This window comes from Pongo abelii, chromosome 2 (genome assembly GCF_028885655.2).
Source record: "Pongo abelii isolate AG06213 chromosome 2, NHGRI_mPonAbe1-v2.0_pri, whole genome shotgun sequence".
NCBI lineage: Eukaryota > Metazoa > Chordata > Mammalia > Primates > Hominidae > Pongo > Pongo abelii.
The window spans coordinates 109,698,623-109,720,448 of record NC_085928.1 but is presented as its reverse complement, the minus strand read 5'-3'; the positions used below and the strand labels follow the sequence as shown (position 1 = coordinate 109,720,448).

The 21,826-nt window shown below is 39.3% G+C and overlaps 1 protein-coding gene across 4 annotated transcripts in view; it reads left to right on the top strand.

The window, feature by feature from the left end:
* Positions 1-21,826, top strand: part of KIF15 (kinesin family member 15) — an 89,734-nt gene that overhangs the window by 6,946 nt on the left and 60,962 nt on the right. For 3 of the 4 annotated variants that reach the window (XM_024244811.3, XM_024244812.2, XM_054550927.1), the window contains exons 2-7: positions 5,384-5,426; positions 6,253-6,436; positions 9,100-9,176; positions 11,533-11,570; positions 15,524-15,621; positions 17,097-17,276. In XM_024244811.3, the coding sequence (XP_024100579.1) occupies positions 5,384-5,426; positions 6,253-6,436; positions 9,100-9,176; positions 11,533-11,570; positions 15,524-15,621; positions 17,097-17,276 (620 nt within the window). Of the gene's footprint in view, positions 1-5,383; positions 5,427-6,252; positions 6,437-9,099; positions 9,177-11,532; positions 11,571-15,523; positions 15,622-15,994; positions 16,112-17,096; positions 17,277-21,826 lie in introns of those variants that run through there. The other variant, XM_063722542.1, reaches the window with a different exon arrangement.

Sequence of the window (21,826 nt, the reverse complement as noted above, 5' to 3'; positions counted from 1 at the left end):
AAAAACTTTTACCCTTTTGCTGGCTTGTTAGTCTTTGGGGTTCCCTTCCCCCGAGCCCAATCCTAAGCCAATCTCAAGTTTAAGATTTGGGAAATTAACTTTTCGCGGTTTAGAGGATGGATCCAAGGGGAGTGTGCTGTAGTAAGGAGACACAATTACCTATCTGTGAAGAGAGGACACAAGGGGAAAAGGAAAAAGGAAGGATTTTTTTTCAAAGGAGTCCCAGGGGTTCAGGATGCTTTCAAAAAGGCTACAGACTGAAGATGAATGGCAATCCATCAAGAAAGAGGGGAGCAGGTGTCCCTGGTTCCTTTCTCTTCCTAGTGAATACCCAGGGTAGGTGAGGGAGGGAGAAAGTGAGGTGCCCCTTTTTATTTCTTCTGTCCTTATATCCCCAAGACCTGGTGACCAGCACGGGGTGCCACCCATGGATGTCAAAGCGGCTTTCCCCCATGTTAACAGGGGGTCCTAGGAGGTGGAAATATCCACTCTTACCCACGTACGCCCTATCTCCCCTGCTGTCAGTAGCCTTCAAGTTCTCTAGACCTCATTTATGTCGTGGATACTAGCCTGATGTTTATCCATGAAACAGGAGGCTTGGCTTAATCGGCAGGAATTAGTCATGCTCACCTGTGCTGTGCTTTTTAACTTCTGTTACCATCTGCCTCTGGATCCCTCAGATCCAGTTTTTTTTCTTAGGGCTTTGACCTGAAGTTGGGAATTGAGTTTGGGACCAAAAATGTGTCTCAGGGGTTGTATGGACTCCTTATCATAAGCCAAATGCTAAGGTGAAGCTATGAAAGGAGTCCTCCTCCAAGGGAAAGAAAAGGATGCCCTGTGACACACCCAGATAACTGGTGGCTATAGTTACGTTTGCTAAGATTTGGGTGCATGGAGCTTGGCTTTGGTTAGCTCCCTTGGTCTTACTTTCCCAAAAAGGAAACCTCTGGATGACAGGCACTCTATTTATTCCCACCACCTAGCAGGATTTGCAGGATAATTGCTTAGAACTAGAATATTGATTCAGAGTTTTACATTACCCATCCCCCTTTGTTCCTTTTGGGCTGTAGTCGGAGATCTCTGGTTGGATCACAGGAATAAGCAGGGTTAGTTTTTAAACGAACTAGGCAAAAAACTTGAAAACAACTAGTGGGTCTAAAATTTAATGATGATAAGTTTTTAAACATAATTTATCTCTTTGCAGTCGTCAGTTTTCTTAAAAACAAACCATGATAGGACTGAGTTGTTTGCAAGATAGACTTTAGTCTTATACTTGGCTTGATTATTTGCATGAAGTGCAGAAGAATAATTATTTTTACAGAGGACTTTTAGATTGGCTTTGATGGAACTCTATTCCACAAGGAATCTCAGATAGGACTTTCTAAAGCCAAGCCCAGCTGTGGGTTTTTACCCTCAAATACCTGTGAGTTGGGTAAACTCTCTTCTTGAGGTCCCAAGAGCATAGGGTTCCTGGGCCTGTTAAAAAGTGACACTTTTTACTCACCGCAGATTAGGAACCCTGTACAGGGACTGTGTAGGCAAGGTATGAGGCCAGTTTTCCCAAGGAGCTTTTATCAGTTCTGCAAGTCAAGCTTGACTCCTTAAAGGGAAGCATACCCTTCCAGTCAAAGGCCTTGGTAAAACAACTAGTGTCTTCAGTTGTGTCCTGTTGCAAAGAAAATGGAATCTTATTGCACTGATGCAAACAACTATATTGTCATAAGTTAAGAATACTCACAACTAGTTTCCAAATTCTGGAGAAGCCAGGCAGAGAGAGAGAGACAAACATGCTCCAAATTTTGTTCACAGGAGTATACCTTATTCAATTATTAAAGGCTGTAAATAGTTCAAAATATGTTTCCTTCACTCTGAAAGTCAAAACAAGGATTGGCAATGGTCTAAGCAAAAGTCAAAAAGATTACTTCAGTTTTGTATTCATTAAGTCCATCCATTTAACTCTTGTTTTGCTTGATATTCATGAACATTTCAGCTCTTCATGAGTCCTGTTTGTTTTTTCTTTATTCTAATGTCACAATCTCCAAAGTTATCAGAAACCTGCATTTGAGAGCACCTATGAAAGTTCTATGGCTGATTATAAACCATCTTTTGAAGAGGATGAAAACAAGACAACAATTGTCTGTGAATAACAAAATGTCCAGGGTATTTACAGTCAGAACAGAATTAACAAATAAATTTGGTTATCTCTGTGGTTTATAATAACTTAACAACTTTAATTGTGATTGATAGCATATACTCATGATGGGGCCCTAAGATAATTTCTGATGGCCTGGGACTCCTTGGAAAAAACAGAAAAGGCACCACAGATTCCATTTTGATGGCCAGACACTAGAATTTTAGGAATCCTATACAATTTTGGAACATATATTAATATTATTCCCTAAAATATAACCTGAAGAAGATTAAACATTATTTTGGCAATCCCGTGTACCTAAACATTTCAGGTAATCCTGTTTACCTCTCTTCTGGATGTGCCAGGGGCCCTCTGTAGCATCCAAAAGCCAGGTGTCAGAAAAGACAATTTTGAAACTGAAGTTTGATTTTGGGAAGCCTGTTGAATATGTTAGAGGTTTAAAACATTCGATTTTATGAAATAGAATTCCAGATTACCATAAGTTATTTATTTTGCCAAAAATGATCACTCAGAAATTCTAAAAAGCAAAAACCTTTTATAACCCTTTACAGATTTAGCTAAAGAGCAGATTGGTGCCTTGAGAGAACCTTGTTATGCTTTTATTTCAATGCTCAATTTACGGAAAAGCCATATAATACCTTTTTGAATTTAATCAGTATGTTCACACAAGGAATTTTTTTTGCAAGATCAATTTTTACAATCCTTCCACTACTTGTTTAAACATTTAGCTTTATCTTATCTAATTCAAAACAGTCCTTTAACCCTAGGTAAAAATATATATTTTGATGACATCTGCATTTTACCAATAATTTTTAAGGCTGTTTTTATTTCTCAAAGATTAAAGTCTTGTGAACTAAATGGTACCACAGCTCTTCTTTCCTTTAAAAAAATTTGATCTAAGTGCTTATTTTCCTTTAGGCCAATTAATTAGAACTCTTGTTTATAGAGATCACACACACAACACATATATAACTACACAGGCAGAAGAAGATCCAGTAGCTGTAAGATTTTCTGTTCACCAATTTCATAACTGGACAATTAGCCTCTGAGTGGGGCCCTTTAAGAGCAGGGCTAGGAAAGCATGTAGTTTCTAGGGCCTAGTAAACAGGTATAGCTAGAAGACAAAAACAGATTTTGAGAGGGATCCATCCACCTCTAATTCCTGGGGCTCCATTAGGAAAACAAAGGTCTCTCCCAAAATGGAATCCATGGAGCCTTTTCTGTTTTTCCCAAGGAGTCTCAGGCCATCAGAAATTATCTTAGGGCCCCTCATGCATGCATTAAGAGTGGCAAGATAAAATGGAGAAAAAGAATTCAATTGACTGAGAAAAAAACCTTTTCCCAGCAAAATAAGATCTAAGAAGGGGAAAACATAAAGGTCTTTTAAATATACTTATAACTTGGATATCCACTTTCAATTAAACTGAGTGCTTTTTAAGAAAATCCTTTTAAGTCCCTTATTACCCGACATTAGCCATGCAAAGTGGCCAGTATTTCTGACTTCCAAACTTTACCAAAGGTAACCTCCCAGGTGCTCAGAGAAAGGAAAATTCAAGGTGGTTCATGGAGGGGAAGAGAATCAACAAATGGCTAAGGTCACACAGATATCAAACCAGAAAGGACTCATTCCTTAAGCCAGGATTGAATCCAGGCCACCATTGTAAAATGGCAGAGGCTAAAACAAAGCACTGGGCACGTGGTTACAGGCCATGCTTCCAAGGACATAAAACAAGATGGAGGCCTGCAGCAAAGTTTGCCATTGACCGGTTTGCCAGGCTGGTTTGAACAGTGGACCTATGGAGTCCTAGGCCAGCATCCCATCCTAAGGTACCCCTCTTTCTGACAAAGCCATACAGAAAGACATGGAAAGCACACCAGCTTGGTTACAGCTTAAGACTAACCTCACAAATCCTTTTTCATAATTGAAACCTTACAGAGAATATAAACAGTGATAGTTGGGGTCTTGGCCTAGTAAAACATCTTTAGAAAAAAAAAAAAAGTCTCTCACATAAAAGTTAATCCCTGGTGGAAAAAAAAAAAATCTTAAATGCAGGGCTTGAAAGATGTCTGAAGGAAGAAACCTCTTATTCTTATGCAAATGAGTTTCTGCAACAGGGAGAGAAATCTTTAATTGCTGTTTCTTCCCTGGGGCTTAGACCTAGCTGGGCCCCTTGGCTAGGGGAGGGGAAGACTCTGTGGGCATGTGACGGGAACCCTAGCCAGCCAGCCAAGTGGGGCCCTTGGGCCATGCATCCCAGCCCAACCCGGGAGGGGAGGGATGCAAGGAACTGCCGCTCGCCCCACTTGCCTGTCCATCCTACACATGAGCCTGCAGCCACTGGGTTGGGGGTGGAACACCCCCAATATTGTAAAAGAAAAGATAGGTGCTATTACAGTCTCAAAAAAAGAAGGAAAATGCCACAGAAAGGCTGGGTTGGAATGAGGCCAACATTCCCAACCCCTGAGAGTGATGGGGGGTAGAAGGGGGCATAGTTTCCTCTACCCTCAGAAAAAGTCTGAGGACAAGAAGGCTCAGAAACGAGAGGGAAAAATATTTTTTGGTTCACATTTTACTCACCTTTACTCATGTTCTTATACGGGCCACCAAAATGATGCAGGATTTTTTCTCCTTAGCTCAGCTAAAATCCAGGTTCTTGTCACATGACCAGGAAAAATTAGGTACATGGATACACTGAAAGGTGAGAAGAGCAGAATTTATTAAAAGAAAGCTCTCAATGAAAAAAGGTGGTCCTGCCAACAGGCTCCCACCTCACAGATTGAATACCAGGCCACAACACACCAGCTGAAGAAGCCAGGCTTCTCTCCCTGCATAAGGCACAAATTCCCAGTGGTTCCCCCCCATTCTCCCAGTGTGCATGTGGGCCCTTAGTCTGAGCCACTCCACATTGATTTATTTCCCTTACTGTGCATGTGTTGAGGGATGGAATTTTTCACCGTGGGCATGTTTAGGGAAGCCCCCTGTGCACAATGACCTGGGCAGCATTTGGCTGTCTCCTGTCTCTATCACCATGAGAGTAGGTGTTATAACCAGTAATGGATTGGGATAGAATGAGAATAGGATCAAGGCCTGGGCTGTGGAGCACAGCATTGTTAAAGTCAGGGATCTGAGGAGGCTGAATGTAGTAGGCAACCCAGGAGCATGTTACAGAAGAATAGGATTTCCATATTACAATTTAAATGACTTTTAATAACTTTTTATTTTTTTTCTAGCTGAGTTACGCAGCGTGACAAATGGTCAGTCTAACCAACCAAGGTAAGAAGAAAAATATTCTTGATGAGCTCCCAAAGGACTAGGGATGGAATATTTTTAAAATAACCATTTAGCATAGTAAAGAGTACTTATTTCAAAATTTAACTTAGTCCTCAACCAGCTGGAAATGTGGGAAAATTGCATATTACCTCTGCCCTCTCACTTTCCAGGCAAAATGATAGAATCAATAGCATAATTCTCCTTGGGAATGACTTATTTATTATTGCTAGTAAGAGGGAAATGAGAGACAAGCACTACTTGGAACTCCATGAAATGAACGCATACTCCCTTTGAGTTCAAGTAAAGGGTTGTGAAGGTGCCTATTGTGAAGTAAATAAGTAAAAGGTATAGGTCATGTGAGACTCTTTAAAAAGAGATAAATTTGGCCGGGTACAGGGGTTCACGCCAGTAATCTCAGCACTTTGGGAGGCCAAGGTGGGCAGATAACCTGAGGTCAGGAGTTCAAGACCAGCCTGGCCAATATGGTGAAATGCTGTCTCTACTAAAAGTACAAAAATTAGCTGGGTGTGATGGCAGGTCCCTGTAATCCCAGCTACTTGGGAGGCTGAGGCAGGTAAATCACTTGAACCCAGGAGGTGGAGGTTGCAGTGAGCCAAGACTGCACCATTGCACTCCAGCCTGGACAACAAGAATGAAACTCCATCTCAAAAAAAAAAAAAAAAAAGAGGTAAATTTGTATGGGATATGTCTTGGACTTTGTTGGAGAAACTCATTATAGAAACATTACAGGCAATATGAGACTTGGATCCTTTTTCAGTTTTCTTTCTTCTTCAATAAAATGAATTGTTACTTTTTTTTTTGTCTTTAGTAATGAAGGTGATGCCATCAAAGTTTTTGTGCGAATTCGTCCTCCTGCAGAAAGATCTGGGTCAGCTGATGGAGAGCAGAACTTATGCTTATCTGTGCTCTCCTCCATGAGTCTCCGGCTGCACTCCAACCCTGAGCCCAAGACCTTCACGTTTGATCATGTTGCAGATGTGGATACCACTCAGGTAATGATAATTAGAAACTTAACTTTTTTTTTTTTTGAAAAGGAGTCTCACTCTGTCACCAGACTGGAGTGCAGTGTCATGATCTCGGCTCACTGCATCCTCCGCCTCCCGGGTTCAAGCGATTCTCCTGCCTCAGCCTCCCGAGTAGCTAGGACTACAGGTGCGCACCACCATGCCTAGCTAATTTTTGTATTTTTAGTAGAGACAGGGTTTCACCATGTTGGCCAGGATGGTCTTGATCTCTCGACCTCGTGATCTGCCCACCTCAGCCTCCCAAAGTGCTGGGATTACAGGTGTGAGCCACCTTGCTGGAAACTTTACTTTTTACCTGGAACATATAAGCCTTCATTAGTTCTAAGAATTTCATTTCTTGGCCGGGTGCGGTGGCTCACGCCTGTAATCCCAGCACTTTGGGAGGCTGAGACGGGCAAATCACGAGGTCAGGAGATCGAGATCATCCTGGCTAACACAGTGAAACCCCGTCTGTACTAAAAATACAAAAAATTAGCTGGTTGTGTTGGTGGGCACCTGTAGTCCCAGCTACTCGAGAGGCTGAGGCAAGAGAATGGCATGAACTCAGGAGGCGGAGCTTGCCGTGAGTGGAGATCGCACCACTGCACTCCAGACTGGGCAACAGAGCAAGACTCTGTCTCAAAAAAAAAAAAAGAATTTCTTTTCTGGGCTGGTCTCTTTTTAATTTCATCCATCTCAAATAAGGAGACCGAAACATTCCATAAATATTTTAAATCTAATTTTATTAAATAGTATTCTCCTTTTTTCATCGAACTTTGTAGCAGATGACAAAAGCCTCCCTTTTTTTTTTCTCCCACTAAGTGATAGGAAATTATGGGCATAGTGGCACATGCCTGTTATCCCAGCTACTTGGACGGCTAAGGCAGGAGGATCACTTGAGCCCAGGAGTTTGAGGCTGCAGTGAGCTATGATGGTGCCACTGCACTCCAGCCTCGGCAACAGAGCAAGACTCTATCTCTTAAAAAAAAAGAGATCTGTGATGTTCATTGTAGTAGCCATTAGTTATATGTGGCTATTTAGATTTAAATTAATGAAATAAAACTTGAAAGTCGGTTCCTCATATACACTAGTCATATTAAAAGTGTGGCTCGTGCATCTGAGGCACTGGAGGTTAGTGAAGATGCACTTTTTGGAGCCAGTGGATGACTGAGAAGTACCGTTAAACTACCTAATCTAAGGATTTAGGATTACCATGATGTCAACAACTGCTTTTCTAATTAAGGCCAACTTAATTAAGACCTAGTTAGTGCTATCCAATGGAACTTTCTGCAGTGATGGAAATGTTCTGTATCTGTGCTGTCTGTTACAATAGTCTCTAGCCAAATGTGACTGTATAAGTTTAAATTAATTAAAATTAAATCAAATTTAAAATTCAGTGCCTCAGATGCACTAGTCACATGTGGCTCCTGAGCACTTTTAATATGGCTAGTGTGTATGAAGAACCGACTTTTAAGTTTTGTTTAATTAATTTAAATCTAAATAGCTACATATAATTAATGGCTACTATACTGAACATCACAGATTTTTTTTTTTTTGGTAAGAGATGGGGTCTTGCTTTGTTGCCAAGGCTGGAGTGCACAAGTGATCCTCCTGCTTAGCCTCCCAAGTAGCTGTGATTACAGGCATGTGCCACTATACTTGGCTCATTTTTTTTCATTCCAGGATAAATCTCAGTTATGCCAAGCTAAATTTTAAATTTTTTGTAGAGATGGAGTCTTACTATGTTCCCTAGGCTGGTCTCGAACTCCTGGCCTCAAGCAGTCCTCCCATCTTGGCCTCCCTAAGTGCTAGGATTACAGGTGTGAGCCACTTCACGCAGCCCATCACAGATCTTCAGTATTCCCTTATACATATGGATGTTTTTGGGCCGACATTTAGGTCTTTGGATCTTTTTTTTATGTGGAGCATCACTGGCCAATGGATAAGTAAAACGAGGGCTGGGTGCTGTGGCCTGTAATCCCAGCCCTTTGGGAGGTGGAGGTGGGCGGATCACGAGGTCAGGAGTTTGAGACTAGCCTGACCAACATGGTGAAACCCCATTTCTACTAAAAATAAAAAATTAGCCAGGCATGGTGGTGCGCACCTGTAGTCCCAGCTACACAGGAGGCTGAGGCAGGAGAATTGCTTGAACCTGGGAGGCAGAAGTTTCAGTGAGCCGAGATCGCGCCATTGCACTAAAGGCAACAGAGCGAGACTCCATCTCAAAAATAAATAAATAAAAATAAACAGTGTAGGTTTGGGAGTTCTTGCATTCTTAATAAGACTGCATCTCCTTATAGGTAAAAATGAAAATAAAATGGAGGTATTGACTGTTCAGTGCAAACTTATGAGAAAAATCACTGAAGAAGATGTACAGCCATTTATTTATGCTAGTACCAGTACAATATCTACATGCAATATGCTCTACAAAATTCTGTATAAAGTTTAGTTGTGTGCTTTAACTATATTTGTATAGGAGATTAATAGATGTAATTATGTTTAAAGTTTAATCATCTTAGATAGTTTAGCCTTTTTTCTGTAGTGGATTCCATGTTATTACTAAGCAATTTTTGCTGTTACATTGTATAATGTAATTTAGGAAAAATGTTTTCATTTTTATGATATGTTAATATGTTTGGTTACGTTTGTAGGAGTCTGTATTCTCAACTGTGGCTAAAAGCATTGTGGAGTCTTGCATGAGCGGTTATAATGGTACCATCTTTGCATAGTAAGTTGTTGACTGTGTCCTTATACATAGTACATGCTTGTATTATTTTCCTGTTGCTGTTGTAACAAATTACCACAAACGTAGTGGCTTAAAACAACACAAATGTATTATCTTACAGTTCTGTAAGTGAAAAGTTCAACATGGGTCTCTCACAGGCTAAAATCAAGGTGTCAGCAAGGATGCAATTCTTTTGGCAGCCTTGTTCCTTTCTGGAAAATTTGTTTCTTTGCCTTTTTCAGCTGCTAGAGGCCACCCACATTACTTAGCTTACAGCCCCATTTATCTTCAAAACCAACAACATGTAACTCTTTGACTCTTCTTCCTTAGTCACACCTCCCTCTGACAGCAGCTAAAAAAGGTTTTCTCATTTTAGGGACTCATGATTAGATTGTCCCCACCTGGCTATCAAGGTAGCCGGGATTACACTCCAAGGTAGAGGGGTAGTGTAGAGCAGAGTATCTGTCTATCTATATATATATACCATTTTTTTGTAAGAAAGTTTGTCCAGCCAGGCGTGGTGGCTCACGCCTATAATCCAAGCACTTTGGGAGGCCGAGGCAGGCGCGTCACTGGAGTTCAGGAGTTCAAGACCAGCCAGGCCAATATGGTGAGACCCTGTCTCTACTAAAAATACAAAAAAAAATAGCTAGATGCGGTAGTGCTCGCCTGTAGTCCCAGCTACTTGGGAGGCTGAGGCAGGAATCACTTGAACCCGGGAGGCTGAGGTTGCAGTGAGCCGAGATTGTACCCCTGCATTCCAGCCTGGATGACAGGGGCGAGACTCTGCCTCAAAAAAAAAAAAAAAAAAAGAGAAAGATTTGTCTGTTTTCCACATTTATTCAATTCTTTATATGTTATGGATGTGCATTTATTTTATTCTTTAGGTTATAATCCAATACTAAAAATTATTTACCTTGTTGTTCCTGTTGTTCCAGCTTTGCCCAATGGGCCCTCCTTGAGGTTGGTTTTTGTGTCCCTTTGCTATAGCTCACCCTTTTGTTTTTTGAGCCCCTTCTTTATGATGCTACAAGATGCTCTGGGCTCATCTTGTGTTTTCCCTGACCTGCGCCTAGAATCAGCCATTTCACCAGTGAACCCTAATTCCTTTTATTGGAGCATGGTGTTTAGAAACCAAGATCTGGGCTCTAGGTGTGTTTGGTTTGTTGCTATTGGAATGCCATTGCTTCTAGGCCTTCTCAGCAGACAGAGCTAGGTAATACATGGCAGGGTGGGTATACTGTCTGGTTTACAGAGGACAATACCAATTGTCAAGTAATTATTAGTAGTGTCCTCTTCACTCTCAGGTGCCTGTTTGGACAATAATCTATAGGATTACCCTATTTGTAGGGGACTCAATAATATCCATTTCTCATTCTGAGTTACTGAAGAACTTTTTTCCCTCTTTTCTTCCAGAAGAAGGGGGTAAAAAACTATAGCATACTGTTTTCTGGTTTTGGGGGGCATTTAATGAAAAAGTAAATCCAAAATTTTGTTTTTGCTGTGAATCTAAGCTAAAGTCTTTTGATATCCTGATTGACATCTTTAAAATACAACTTTTTTTTTTTTTTTTGAAAAAAGATGGAGTCTTGTTATGTTGCCCAGTCCTGGACTGCAGTGGCTATCCACAGCTGTGATTCTAGTGCACCACAGCCTGGAACTCCTGGACTCAGGCCATCTTCCTACTTCAGCCTCCTCAGTAGCTGGAACTGCCTGGCTTCAATGTTTTTACTTTTAGTTTTTTGTTACTCTTATTTCTGTTAAGTGGGATAACAGGAGATATGACATTGCACAAAAACCTATAGCATAAGAATTTTTTTATTGCTGTATATTTAAATGAAGAGATTTTAGTATCTTTTAAAGACAAAGAATTTAGTAAAGGAAATGCTGTATTACTTAGCATAGCAAAAATTGGAAACAAAAGTTCATTTGATTCTGGTTAAATAAATTATGGTGCTGCAAGATGCTACATGATCCCAAACCCATGGAATACTGTGTAGCTATTAAAAATAATGAGGCAGACCTCTATTGCTGACCTAGAAAGATATCTGAGTTAAAATTAAGGGAAAAATAGGTTGCAAAGCAGTAGGAAGAGCATCATCCCAATTTTGGTAAATAAAAATTAAATGAAAACTCTGATGGCTATGTTTGTGTAATATAGAAGCATTTGCCAATTAACAGCGGTTAGCTCTTTGTAGGGAGATTGGAGAGAAAGGAGGCAGATCATTCACTTTTTATCTAATAGAATTTAAAAATAGAAAATAAGCTAACTTTTTGTGGAGAAAACTTATACACTATTATTATACTAGGAGTATTTTAATTTTATGTGTAAAAGTAATATGTAAAACATTTTTTACAGTGGACAGACTGGCTCAGGGAAGACATTTACTATGATGGGTAAGTAAAGATTAACTTTTGTTGGCTTAATCTACTCTTTCTGTGATAACAGTAACCTACAACATTTTGGGGAAAGGCATAATTTCTATATATGATGTTGATCTCTTGAAATTAGGGAGATTCCCTAGGCTTCTGCCAAGTTGTGAGTTCTTTGCTAGCAAGGTCCATGTGTTAATCATGTTTGCAGCTATGTTTCCAGCTCAATGCCTGGCACAGAGTGGTGCTGAATAAACAGTTTTTCAGTAGGATTTAATGAATTTGTATATGTTTATACACCTGTATAACCACTAACCAGATCTAGATTCCTGGTCAGTAACTACCAAAAACTGTCCCCTGGAATGCCAATTACTCTGATTTCTCTTATCATTAATATTGCTTGTTTTTGATCCTCTACAAATAATATTTTATTGTGTATCTTTTGTTTCTGGTGTCTTTTAGTGTTAAGTTTCTGCGATTCACTCATGTTGTTGCATGTAGTAGTAGTTTATTTCCATTACTGTATAATATATTATTGTATGAATATACTACACATTTTCCAGTCTACTGTTGATAGACATTTGGATTATTTCAACTTTTCAACCATATGAATAATGTTGCTGTGAACATCTTTTCTTGCGTCTTTTGAAGTAATATATGTTGGATATGTATCCAGGAGAATTGCTGGATCACAGGATATATGTATATTTAGCTTTAGTGGATTCTGCCCAACAGTTTCCCGAAGTGATTATCTCAGTAGTATATGGAAGTTCCAGTTGCTCCACTTCCTTATATGTACTTGAAATTGTCAATTTAAAAAATTTTAGCCATTCTTGAGTATGTATAGTATTATCTTATTGTGTGTTTATTTCTGTTGACAGCTGAATACCTTTCATAGGTTTAATTCGATATATCAATAGCCTGTCTGTTGAAATGCCCATTCAAAGTTTTTTCTCCCATTTAAAAAATTAGCTTGATCTTTTCTTAATCATTTGTGGATATTCCTTATAAAACAGAGAAGTTAGCCTTTTGTCCATGATATGGATTCCAGATTTTTCTCTAGATTTTTCATTTGTCTTTTGACTTACTTAAGGTTTTTTTTTCCTGTGCTAAAGTTTTATTTTACATGGCTGAATTTGTTTCTTTTCTTTTTCTTCTTCTTTTTATTTTTTTTTTTGAGACAGAGCCTCCCCCTGTTGCCTAGGCTAGAGTGCAGTGGTGCAATCTTGGCTCGCTGCAACCTCCGCCTCCTGGGTTCAAGGCTATTCTCCAGCCTCAGCTTCCCAAGTAGCTGGGATTACAGGCATGCGCCACCACACCTGGCTAATTTTTGTATATTTAGTAGAGATGGGGGGGGGGGGGTCTCACCATGTTGGCCAGGCTGGTCTCGATCTCCTGACCTCAAGTGATCCACCTGCCTCAGCCTCCCAAAGTGCTGGGATTACAGGCAGAAGCCACTGCACCTGGCTTCTTTTTCTTCTTTAATGGCTTCTGAATTGTGAGTTGTAGTAAGAAAGGTCTTCCTCTCTCTCTCTGAGGTTATAACAACAACAACAACAAATAATTGAATACTTGTACTTACAGTATGCCCAGCACTCTTCAAGACACTGTTGGTTTACTTGAATACAAGGCAGTGTCCTGGCTCTTGTGGACCTTCTGATGCTCAGGCAGGGGGAATACACAATTAAAAGCAAATACACCTCTAGAAATTATGCCAGAGGTAATAAGTGCTATAAATTAAAATAAAGCAATGTAAAGGGATGGAAAAAAGTAGAGGGTGCAATTTTAGGTGGTGGGTCAGGAAAGACCTCTCAGGAGGTGACCTTTGGAGTTATTAAGTGAAATGAAAGTGAACCATGAGACTATCCAAGAGAATAATCTTACAGGCAGAGGAACAGCAGTTGCACAGGCCCTGAGGTGGGTGCACACCCAAGGATGTTTGAAGACCAGCAGAAGACCCATTGAGAGTGGAGTTTTCCAGGATAAGGGGCTGGTAGCATGGGAAGTCGGAGCTGTACCCTAGGCCAGGTCATATAGGCCCTGGTGAGGATTTTGGATTTTGTTTTGAATATGATGTGACATTATTGGAAGTGTTCTTTTTTAAAAATAAACAAGTAGGAAGTACATGATCTGATATATAATTAAAAGGATTACTCTGGCAGCTAAATGGAATAAAGACTTAGGGGATAGAGCAGGATTAGGAGATACTGCAGTGGGTTAGGCAAGAGATGATGAAGGTAATTAAAGATTTGTTGAATCTTTGTCTTAGTCTATTTATGTTGCTGTAAAGGAATACCTGAGGCTGGGTAATTTATAAAGAAAAGAGGTTTACTTGGCTCACAGTTCTGCAAGTCATAGAGGAAGCATGGCACCAGCATCTGCTTGGCTTCTGGTGAGGGCCTCATGCTGCTTCAACTCATGGCAGAAGACAAAGGGGAATGGGCATGCAGGGATTACATGGTGAGAGAGGAAAGTGAGAGAGAGAGAGAGAGACAGAGAGAGAGAGATGAGGAGGTGCCAGGCTGTCTCCAACAACTAGTTCTTTTGGGAAGTAAGAGAACTCACTCCCATGAGAATGGCACCAAGCCTTTCATGAGGGGTTGTGCCCCCCACACTCCATGACCCAAAAATGTCCCAGCGGGCGACACCTCCAACAGTGGGGATCAAATTTCAACATGAGAATTGGGGCCAAACATACTGTATCAAATTGATCTTTGTATAATATATTCTTCAATGGGAAAATGATGTAAAATTATCTACATGTTCTATATTCATTCTCTTTATTTATTTACTTGCATTTTTCTACCTCTGTTATATATTTCTTAAGCTACAGGTTACAAGGACCATTTTAAATATTCCAGGTGTGGTACAAGGCCTTCTACCAAAGACAACTATTATATTTTAAAATTTATTCTCTATTTTTCTTGTGCATATCAGCATTTTGTTAGTTCCTTTGGTCTCTAAGGCATACTTCAATATTTTGATTGTTAAATAGATCTAGATCTTTTCTAGCTATATATATTTTTCTGGTAAATATTGCTATAACTTGAATTAGAATTCCTTAGGATCCTGCCATTTACATATCCACTCTTCCTTTTCCCAGTGTAACAAAATAGAGACTCTGCATTTTTCTGTCTACATGGAAATCTTGTAAGATATTCTTATAGTACTTTTCTTACCAGCTTGGCTTTTATTGCCTAATTTGAAAAAAATCAACTAGCTAATCCTGATTTTTAGTACTTAATGTGTTTAAAGCACTAACATGGCTCTAAGTGCTTTGTGCTTTACCTTTACACTCTCAGTTAATTCTTTTTTTTTTTTTTTGAGACGGAGTCTTACTCTGTCACCCAGGCTGGAGTGCAGGGGCGCCATCGGCTCACTGCAAGCTCCGCCTCCCAGGTTCATGCCGTTCTCCTGCCTCAGCCTCTCCGAGTAGCTGGGACTACAGGCGCCCGCCACCATGCTCGGCTAATTTTTTTTTGTATTTTTAGTAGCAATGGGATTTTACCGTGGTCTCGATCTCCTGACCTTGTGATCCGCCCGCCTCGGCCTCCCAAAGTGCTGGGATTACAAGCATGAGCCACTGTGCCCGGCCTCTCAGTTAATTCTTTCCAATAACCCTATGTGGTATTTATTACCATTATTATCCCCATTTTATAATTGAGAACTCTGCAGCTTAAGAGGGATTTAGTAATTAGCCTGTGGTCACACAGTATGGGGCCAAGGCCTGGAGCACAGGTCGGTCTATTGAGACCAACTGTGCTGCAATAAAGTACAATTATTTGATTTCCTGCAGATTTTGGTACCTGGCAGTTGGAAAAATTTCAGTTTCTCTCACAGACCTAAATTTAACTTGCTTGGAGCACAAGTAGGAAACTGATTATACGGTGTATCATCTAATTTCTGTGTAAATTGCCATTTTGAAAGACTCTTGGAATAGAATAAAAATCCAATGTTTATTTTTTTCATTTTTTTAGGACCATCTGAATCTGATAATTTTTCTCATAACCTGAGAGGAGTAATCCCACGAAGTTTTGAATATTTGTTTTCCTTAATTGATCGTGAAAAAGAAAAGGTAAAACTTAATGTAAAAATAAAGTGGTTCTATGAAATATCTAATTTTGAATAGGTAGCTACTGATAATTAGCTCATGATACATGGTGGAGCATGGATGGTACTCTACAATATGAATAGACTAGTGTGGTATTAAAAAAACCTTTCAATTCTGAGGATAATATTAAGGATTCTGAGTTGTTTTATCTCAACTGAGTTTTTAGTTTATAAAACATGCATTATCCTTTATCCCAAATTGCTGGTTTACAAGAAAGGAAAATAGTGCTGCTGAGGCTCTCAAAAAAAGATTTTGTAAGAGAGAAATGGTAAAGAAAATCTCAACTGAGGAAAACATACATTAATACACTAAGCCTAATCATCTACCTGTACCTAGGCTCACAGGTGACTGCGGGTGTCCCTAAATCCTCATGACATCCAGCAGTGATGGACTCATCCTCACCACCTTTGCAGCACCTGCTACTGCCTTCCATGATCTTTGTGCTCCACGTGTGGTATGGCTCCATCACCCTGGGGATATGGTCTTTCCTCTTGCATTGGCTCCCAGGTTGGGCCTTCTCACAGTTGTGCTGATGTAGCTTGGTGAATTCGGGGCTTAGAACCATCAGTGTTTTATGTTCCATTACTTGTGTACCAAAGAAACTTATATATAACATTGGTTTACCATTTACTCCTTTGCAGAAATCACTTATCTATAACACTGAAATTAGACACACAAATTGTGTGGCAGTGAAATAATTTAGTACCATGCATTTCTATGGTTAAAAATCCTATAAAGTCTTTTAAAATAAATTATTTTCAATCGTTTGAAGAACATAACACTTGTTTCAAATAAAACTTTATGAGGACATCAAGTATACAAGACAGACAAAAATGGAATTTTCCAACTGGACTGCTCAATTCTCCTCCCCCTGTATTAGCTCCCAGGCAACAGTGGAGGCCTCTAGGGTGCCTGGGACCACAGTTTGATGCAGCTGTAAAATATAATGATGTGTTAAAACTAGTTATCAGCTGAGTGCGGTGGCTCACGCCTGTAATCCCAGCACTTTGGGAAGCCGAGGCGAATCACGAGGTCAGGAGATCGAGACCATCCTGGCTAACACAGTGAAACCCCGTCTCTACTAAAAATACAAAAAATTAGCCGGGCATGGTGGCAGGCAGCTGTAGTCCCAGCTACTCGGGAGGCTGAGGCAGGAGAATGGCGTGAACCCGGGAGGCAGAGCTTGCAGTGAGCCGAGATCACGCCACTGCACTCCAGCCTGGGCGACGGAGCGAGACTCCGTCTCAAACAAAACAAAACAAAACAAAACAAAAAAACTAGTTATCCAGATTTTTTTACTTTTAGGTATCTTATATTGTATTAAAGGATAATAGCATAGGAAATTCACATCTTGTGAAGCGAGTGCAAAATTAATGCTCATGAAAACTAGGTATGAACACATGAAAATAATGTATCTAAACGAGGCTTCTTTTTTACAGGCTGGAGCTGGAAAGAGTTTCCTTTGTAAGTGTTCCTTTATTGAAATCTACAACGAGCAGATATATGACCTACTGGACTCTGCATCAGCTGGACTGTACTTAAGGGAGCATATCAAGAAGGGAGTCTTTGTTGTTGGTGCGGTGGAGCAGGTGGTAACCTCAGCTGCTGAAGCCTATCAGGTACCCTGCCATGAGTACTTATTTGGTGCTTAGGCAACAAACCTGCTGTGAAAGCACCCCAAACTCAAAAAAGTAACAAATGAGGTGCCAAAAATACGTCATAAAGGCATAATACAGAATGTTCATGGGAAGTAGAGATGAAATAATATGGCAGTATTTTCTATTCCAAGAGTCTTTCAAAATGGCAACCTCGAAAGGGCAATTTATACAGAAATAAGATGATACATTGTATAATCAGTTTCTTACTTGTCCATATGTTTTTAGTGGTTCCTCCTGGGAGATGCCTGTTTGAGGGGCTTCTGGGAACTCTGGCCTTTAAACCAGCTGGCTGTTCTTTTCTACATTGCTTGCTTGTTAGGTGTCAAAAGCTAACTTATCTTGAGCATTCAGCTCAGGACAAGCAAACCTCTTGACAGGAATTTACAAAATATTCTAGATAAGTTTTTATGAAATCTGATCTGGCTTAATGATTTGAAAGTTTTTTATTATGAAGCATTTGACACATATGAAATATTGCCACAAGCATGTAAGTTACCAAGCATAATGTTAAAGTGAAGTTTCAGGAGACTTTTAGGCAATTTCAAGACCCTGGTAATCACCAGTACTATCCAATTTACTGGTGATATTTGGTTCTTTAAATATACTATAAATAGGTAAATAGGATACCTGTCCTCCCTATCCTATATCCCTGGCTCTTCCCCAAAATTAAGCACTAAGTTGAATGTCATTATCATTTTCTTCCACTTTTAAATCACATATGTATGTGGTTTTGCCTGTTTTTGAATTTGAAAAAACACATATTTAGCTTTCTGTGACTTTTAAAACTCGATGTGGTTTATGAAATCTATGTTGCATTTCATTTATTTTCACTGCTGTATGGTATTTTCTAATTTATTCTTTTATCTTCAACAAGTCTCTTGATTCTAGCTGTTTAAATTGAGACTCCCCCTGGCAAGAGACAGGTTGTACATGTGACCTAGTACGTGTATACATACATACTCCAAAAATTGTGTTGGGTTTTTTTATTGGAATTACATTGCAGTTATAGACCAGTCTGGAGGGATTAACAATTTTTTTACAATGTTTTACAATATTCAGTCCATACATTAGCATGGTATGTCTCCTCTTTTTAGATCTTTAATGTCTTGCAATATAATTTTAATAATTTTCATCATAAAAGTCATACATACTTTTTGTTAACTTTATTCCAGTATACCTTATGTTTTTAGTTTCTCTAATAATCTCTTTCTTATTTTCATTTTTATTTATTTTTTATTTGTTTTTTGGAGACAGAATCTTGCTCTGTCGCCCAGGCTGGAGTGCAGTGGTGCGATCTCGGCTCACTGCAACCTCCGCCTCCTAGGTTCAAGCAATTCTCGTGCCTTAGCCTCCCAAGCAGGTGAGGCTACAGGTGCGCATACCATGCCTGGCTAATTTTTTGTATTTTAGGAGAGACAGGGTTTCACCATGTTGCCCAGGCTGGTCTTGAACTCCTGAGCTCAGGCAATCCACCTGCCTTGGCCTCCCAAAGTGCTAGGATTATAGGCATGAGCTACCGTGCCCGGCACATAATCTCTTTTTTAAATTACATTTAGTGTTTGGTGTGTATAGAAATGCAGTTGATTTTTATAAGATGCTTTTATAATCAGCCACCTTGCTAACTGTCTTAAAAAATCAAGAATGTGTGTTAAAGTTTTGTTTGATGCTTTTTCCACCATTGTTGAGATAATCTTGTGCTTTTTCTTCTTTAACATGTTAACATGATAAAGTACTCGATTAAGATTTGCTAGTATCTTGTTTAGTGTTTTTCATAAATTTAAAAAATTGAGATCAATCTGTGGAATTTCCTTTGTCCTATTCCTTTTTTTCTTTCTTTTTTTGAGACAGGGTCTCGCTCTGTCACCCAGGCCGGAGTACAAGTGGCACAATCATGGCTCACTGCAGCCTTGACCTCCTGGGCTTAACAGATCCTCCCACCTCAGCCTCCCTAGTAGCTGAGACTGCAAGTGCACAGCATTATGTCTGGCTGATTTTTGAATGTTTTTGTGGAGATGAGGTTTAGCCATGTTGTCAAGGCCGGTCTTGAACTCCTGGGCTCAAGCATTTCACCTTGCCTCAGCCTCCCACTATAGGCGTGAGACACCATGCCCGGCCCTATTCTTTTTGTCTTGTTTTTTTATCAACGTTACTTGTTTTCTGAAAGTATTTATGCCTGGGATGACTTATTCTTAGACTATATAGTAGAATTCATCTGCAAAATTATCTGGGTCTTGTGAGATTTTTAACTACAAAACAATATTTTAATAGAGCCATACAGCCATTGTTATTTCTTCTTGGGTCAGTGTTATGTATTTTAGAAAAATTTAATTTCCTCTTAGTTTTCAAGTATATTGGCATAAAGTTGTTCCTAGTATTCACATTTTTACAATCTTTGCCATAACTGCCATTTTGTTTCCTTTTTACACAGTTGTTATTGTTTATATGGATTTGCTCTTTAATATTTTCTTTGTTTTCAGTTCATCCTGGGTTTATCATGCTGTTCTTTTTCCAACTTCTTAAGCTGGATATTTACTCACATTGGCATTTCTTTTGTGATATAAGTATTTAATATTATAAATTTTTACTTCTTAATACTTCTTTAACTTCACACAAGTTTTAATATTTTAATTACCATGTAGATCCAAATATTTTTCTACTATAATTTTTTTGACTCATGAATTACTTAGAAATGTGATTAAATTACAAAGCGTGTGGGGATTTCTAACTTACTTCTCACATTGATTCTCAATTGCATTGGGATCGAAGAATGTGGTCTTATGTGACATCTAGTCTTTGAGATTTTTTTTGAGACATAATTTATGGATTAATAACCTTTTTTTTTTAAGTGTGTCATGTGTGCTTGAGAAGAATATGTATCCTTGGTACAAGGTTTTATATTTTTGCTAGTTTTCTTGTCCCTGTAATCTATTGATACTTCAGAGAGATGCACTGATTTCCCACTAAGGTGTTGGTTTTTCAGTTTCATTGCGATTTTTTTCTATTTTTATATATATATATATACATACATACACATATGGAAACATAACAGGTCCTCACTTAACATCCTGATAGGTTCTTGGAAACTGACTTTAAGTGAAACAATGTATAATAAAACCAGTTTTACTACAGGCTAATTGATACAAAGAAGAGTTAAGTTCCTACTGCATATTTCCAGTCATAAAAGCATCACCAAACTTCTCAATAAGAACCCAACACACTTCTAATATTAAACATTGACATAAATGTGAACTATACATTTATTTTAAAAAGAATAATAAAAACAACTAAGATAATTCTTTACCCAGGTTTTGGTGGATAAGTGAGTGATGGCAGTCACGGTGTTGGGTTAAATCAGGAATAAATGTTTGCAAAGTAGAAATTGTCAGGAGCACTTCCTACCACCATACAGTTCAGAAACAAACGATAACAAATATGGCGGGCTCACTGAGTACTTTCATACTGCATTGTTTATTGTCGTGTATTTGTATGAGTATCATATACTTTATGACTTTTTTTTTTTTTGAGACGGAGTCTCACTCTGTCTCCAAGGCTAGAGTGTAGTGGTGCGATCTTGGCTTACTTCAACCTCTGCCTCCCGGGTTCAAACAATTCTTGTGCCTCAGCCTCCTGAGTAGCTAGGACTACAGGCGCGTGCCACCACACCCGGCTAATTTTTTGTATTTTTATTAGAGACAGGGTTTCGTCATGTTGGCTGGGCTGGTCTTGAACTCCTGACCTCAGGTGATCTGCCCTCCTCGGCCTCCCAAAGTGCTGGGTTTACAGGCATGAGCCACCACACCTGGCCACTTTTATGAATTTTTATTTGACAGTCATTTGTATTCATTCATTTTCTACCATGCTTATTCCAGTTCAGGTTTACATGTGGCAGGAACCTACCAAGACAGGACACCGTTCTATTGCAGGCACATACATCCACAGTCACTCAGACTGGGATCATTTGGATGTGTGAATTCTCTTACCATGCACATCTTTGGGATGTGGGAGGAAACGAGGGTACCTAGAGAAAATCCATGTAGACAAGAAGAGAACATGCAAACTTTACCTACCAAGACAGGACACCGTTCTATTGCAGGCACATACATCCACAGTCACTCAGACTGGGATCATTTGGATATGTGAATTCTCTTACCATGCACGTCTTTGGGATGTGGGAGGAAACGAGGGTACCTAGAGAAAATCCATGTAGACAAGAAGAGAACATGCAAACTTTACACAGACAGTTGCCCTGGGTGGAAATCATTTTATTTTCTCAAGTTAACAACAAAATAATGTTGAATGAAGTGAAATGGAGGACCTGCTGTGGACTCTTTTATTAGATGTATATACAAGTGTAGAATTAGTATATATCTTCCTTTTATTTTCACCTGTAATTCTTTATTGATCATATACTTTCCTATTAACACATTTTGCTTTACAAATCTGTTTTGTCTGATGTTCACATACCACTCAACATTCTTTTGATTACCATTTGCCTGGTATACGTTTTCCCA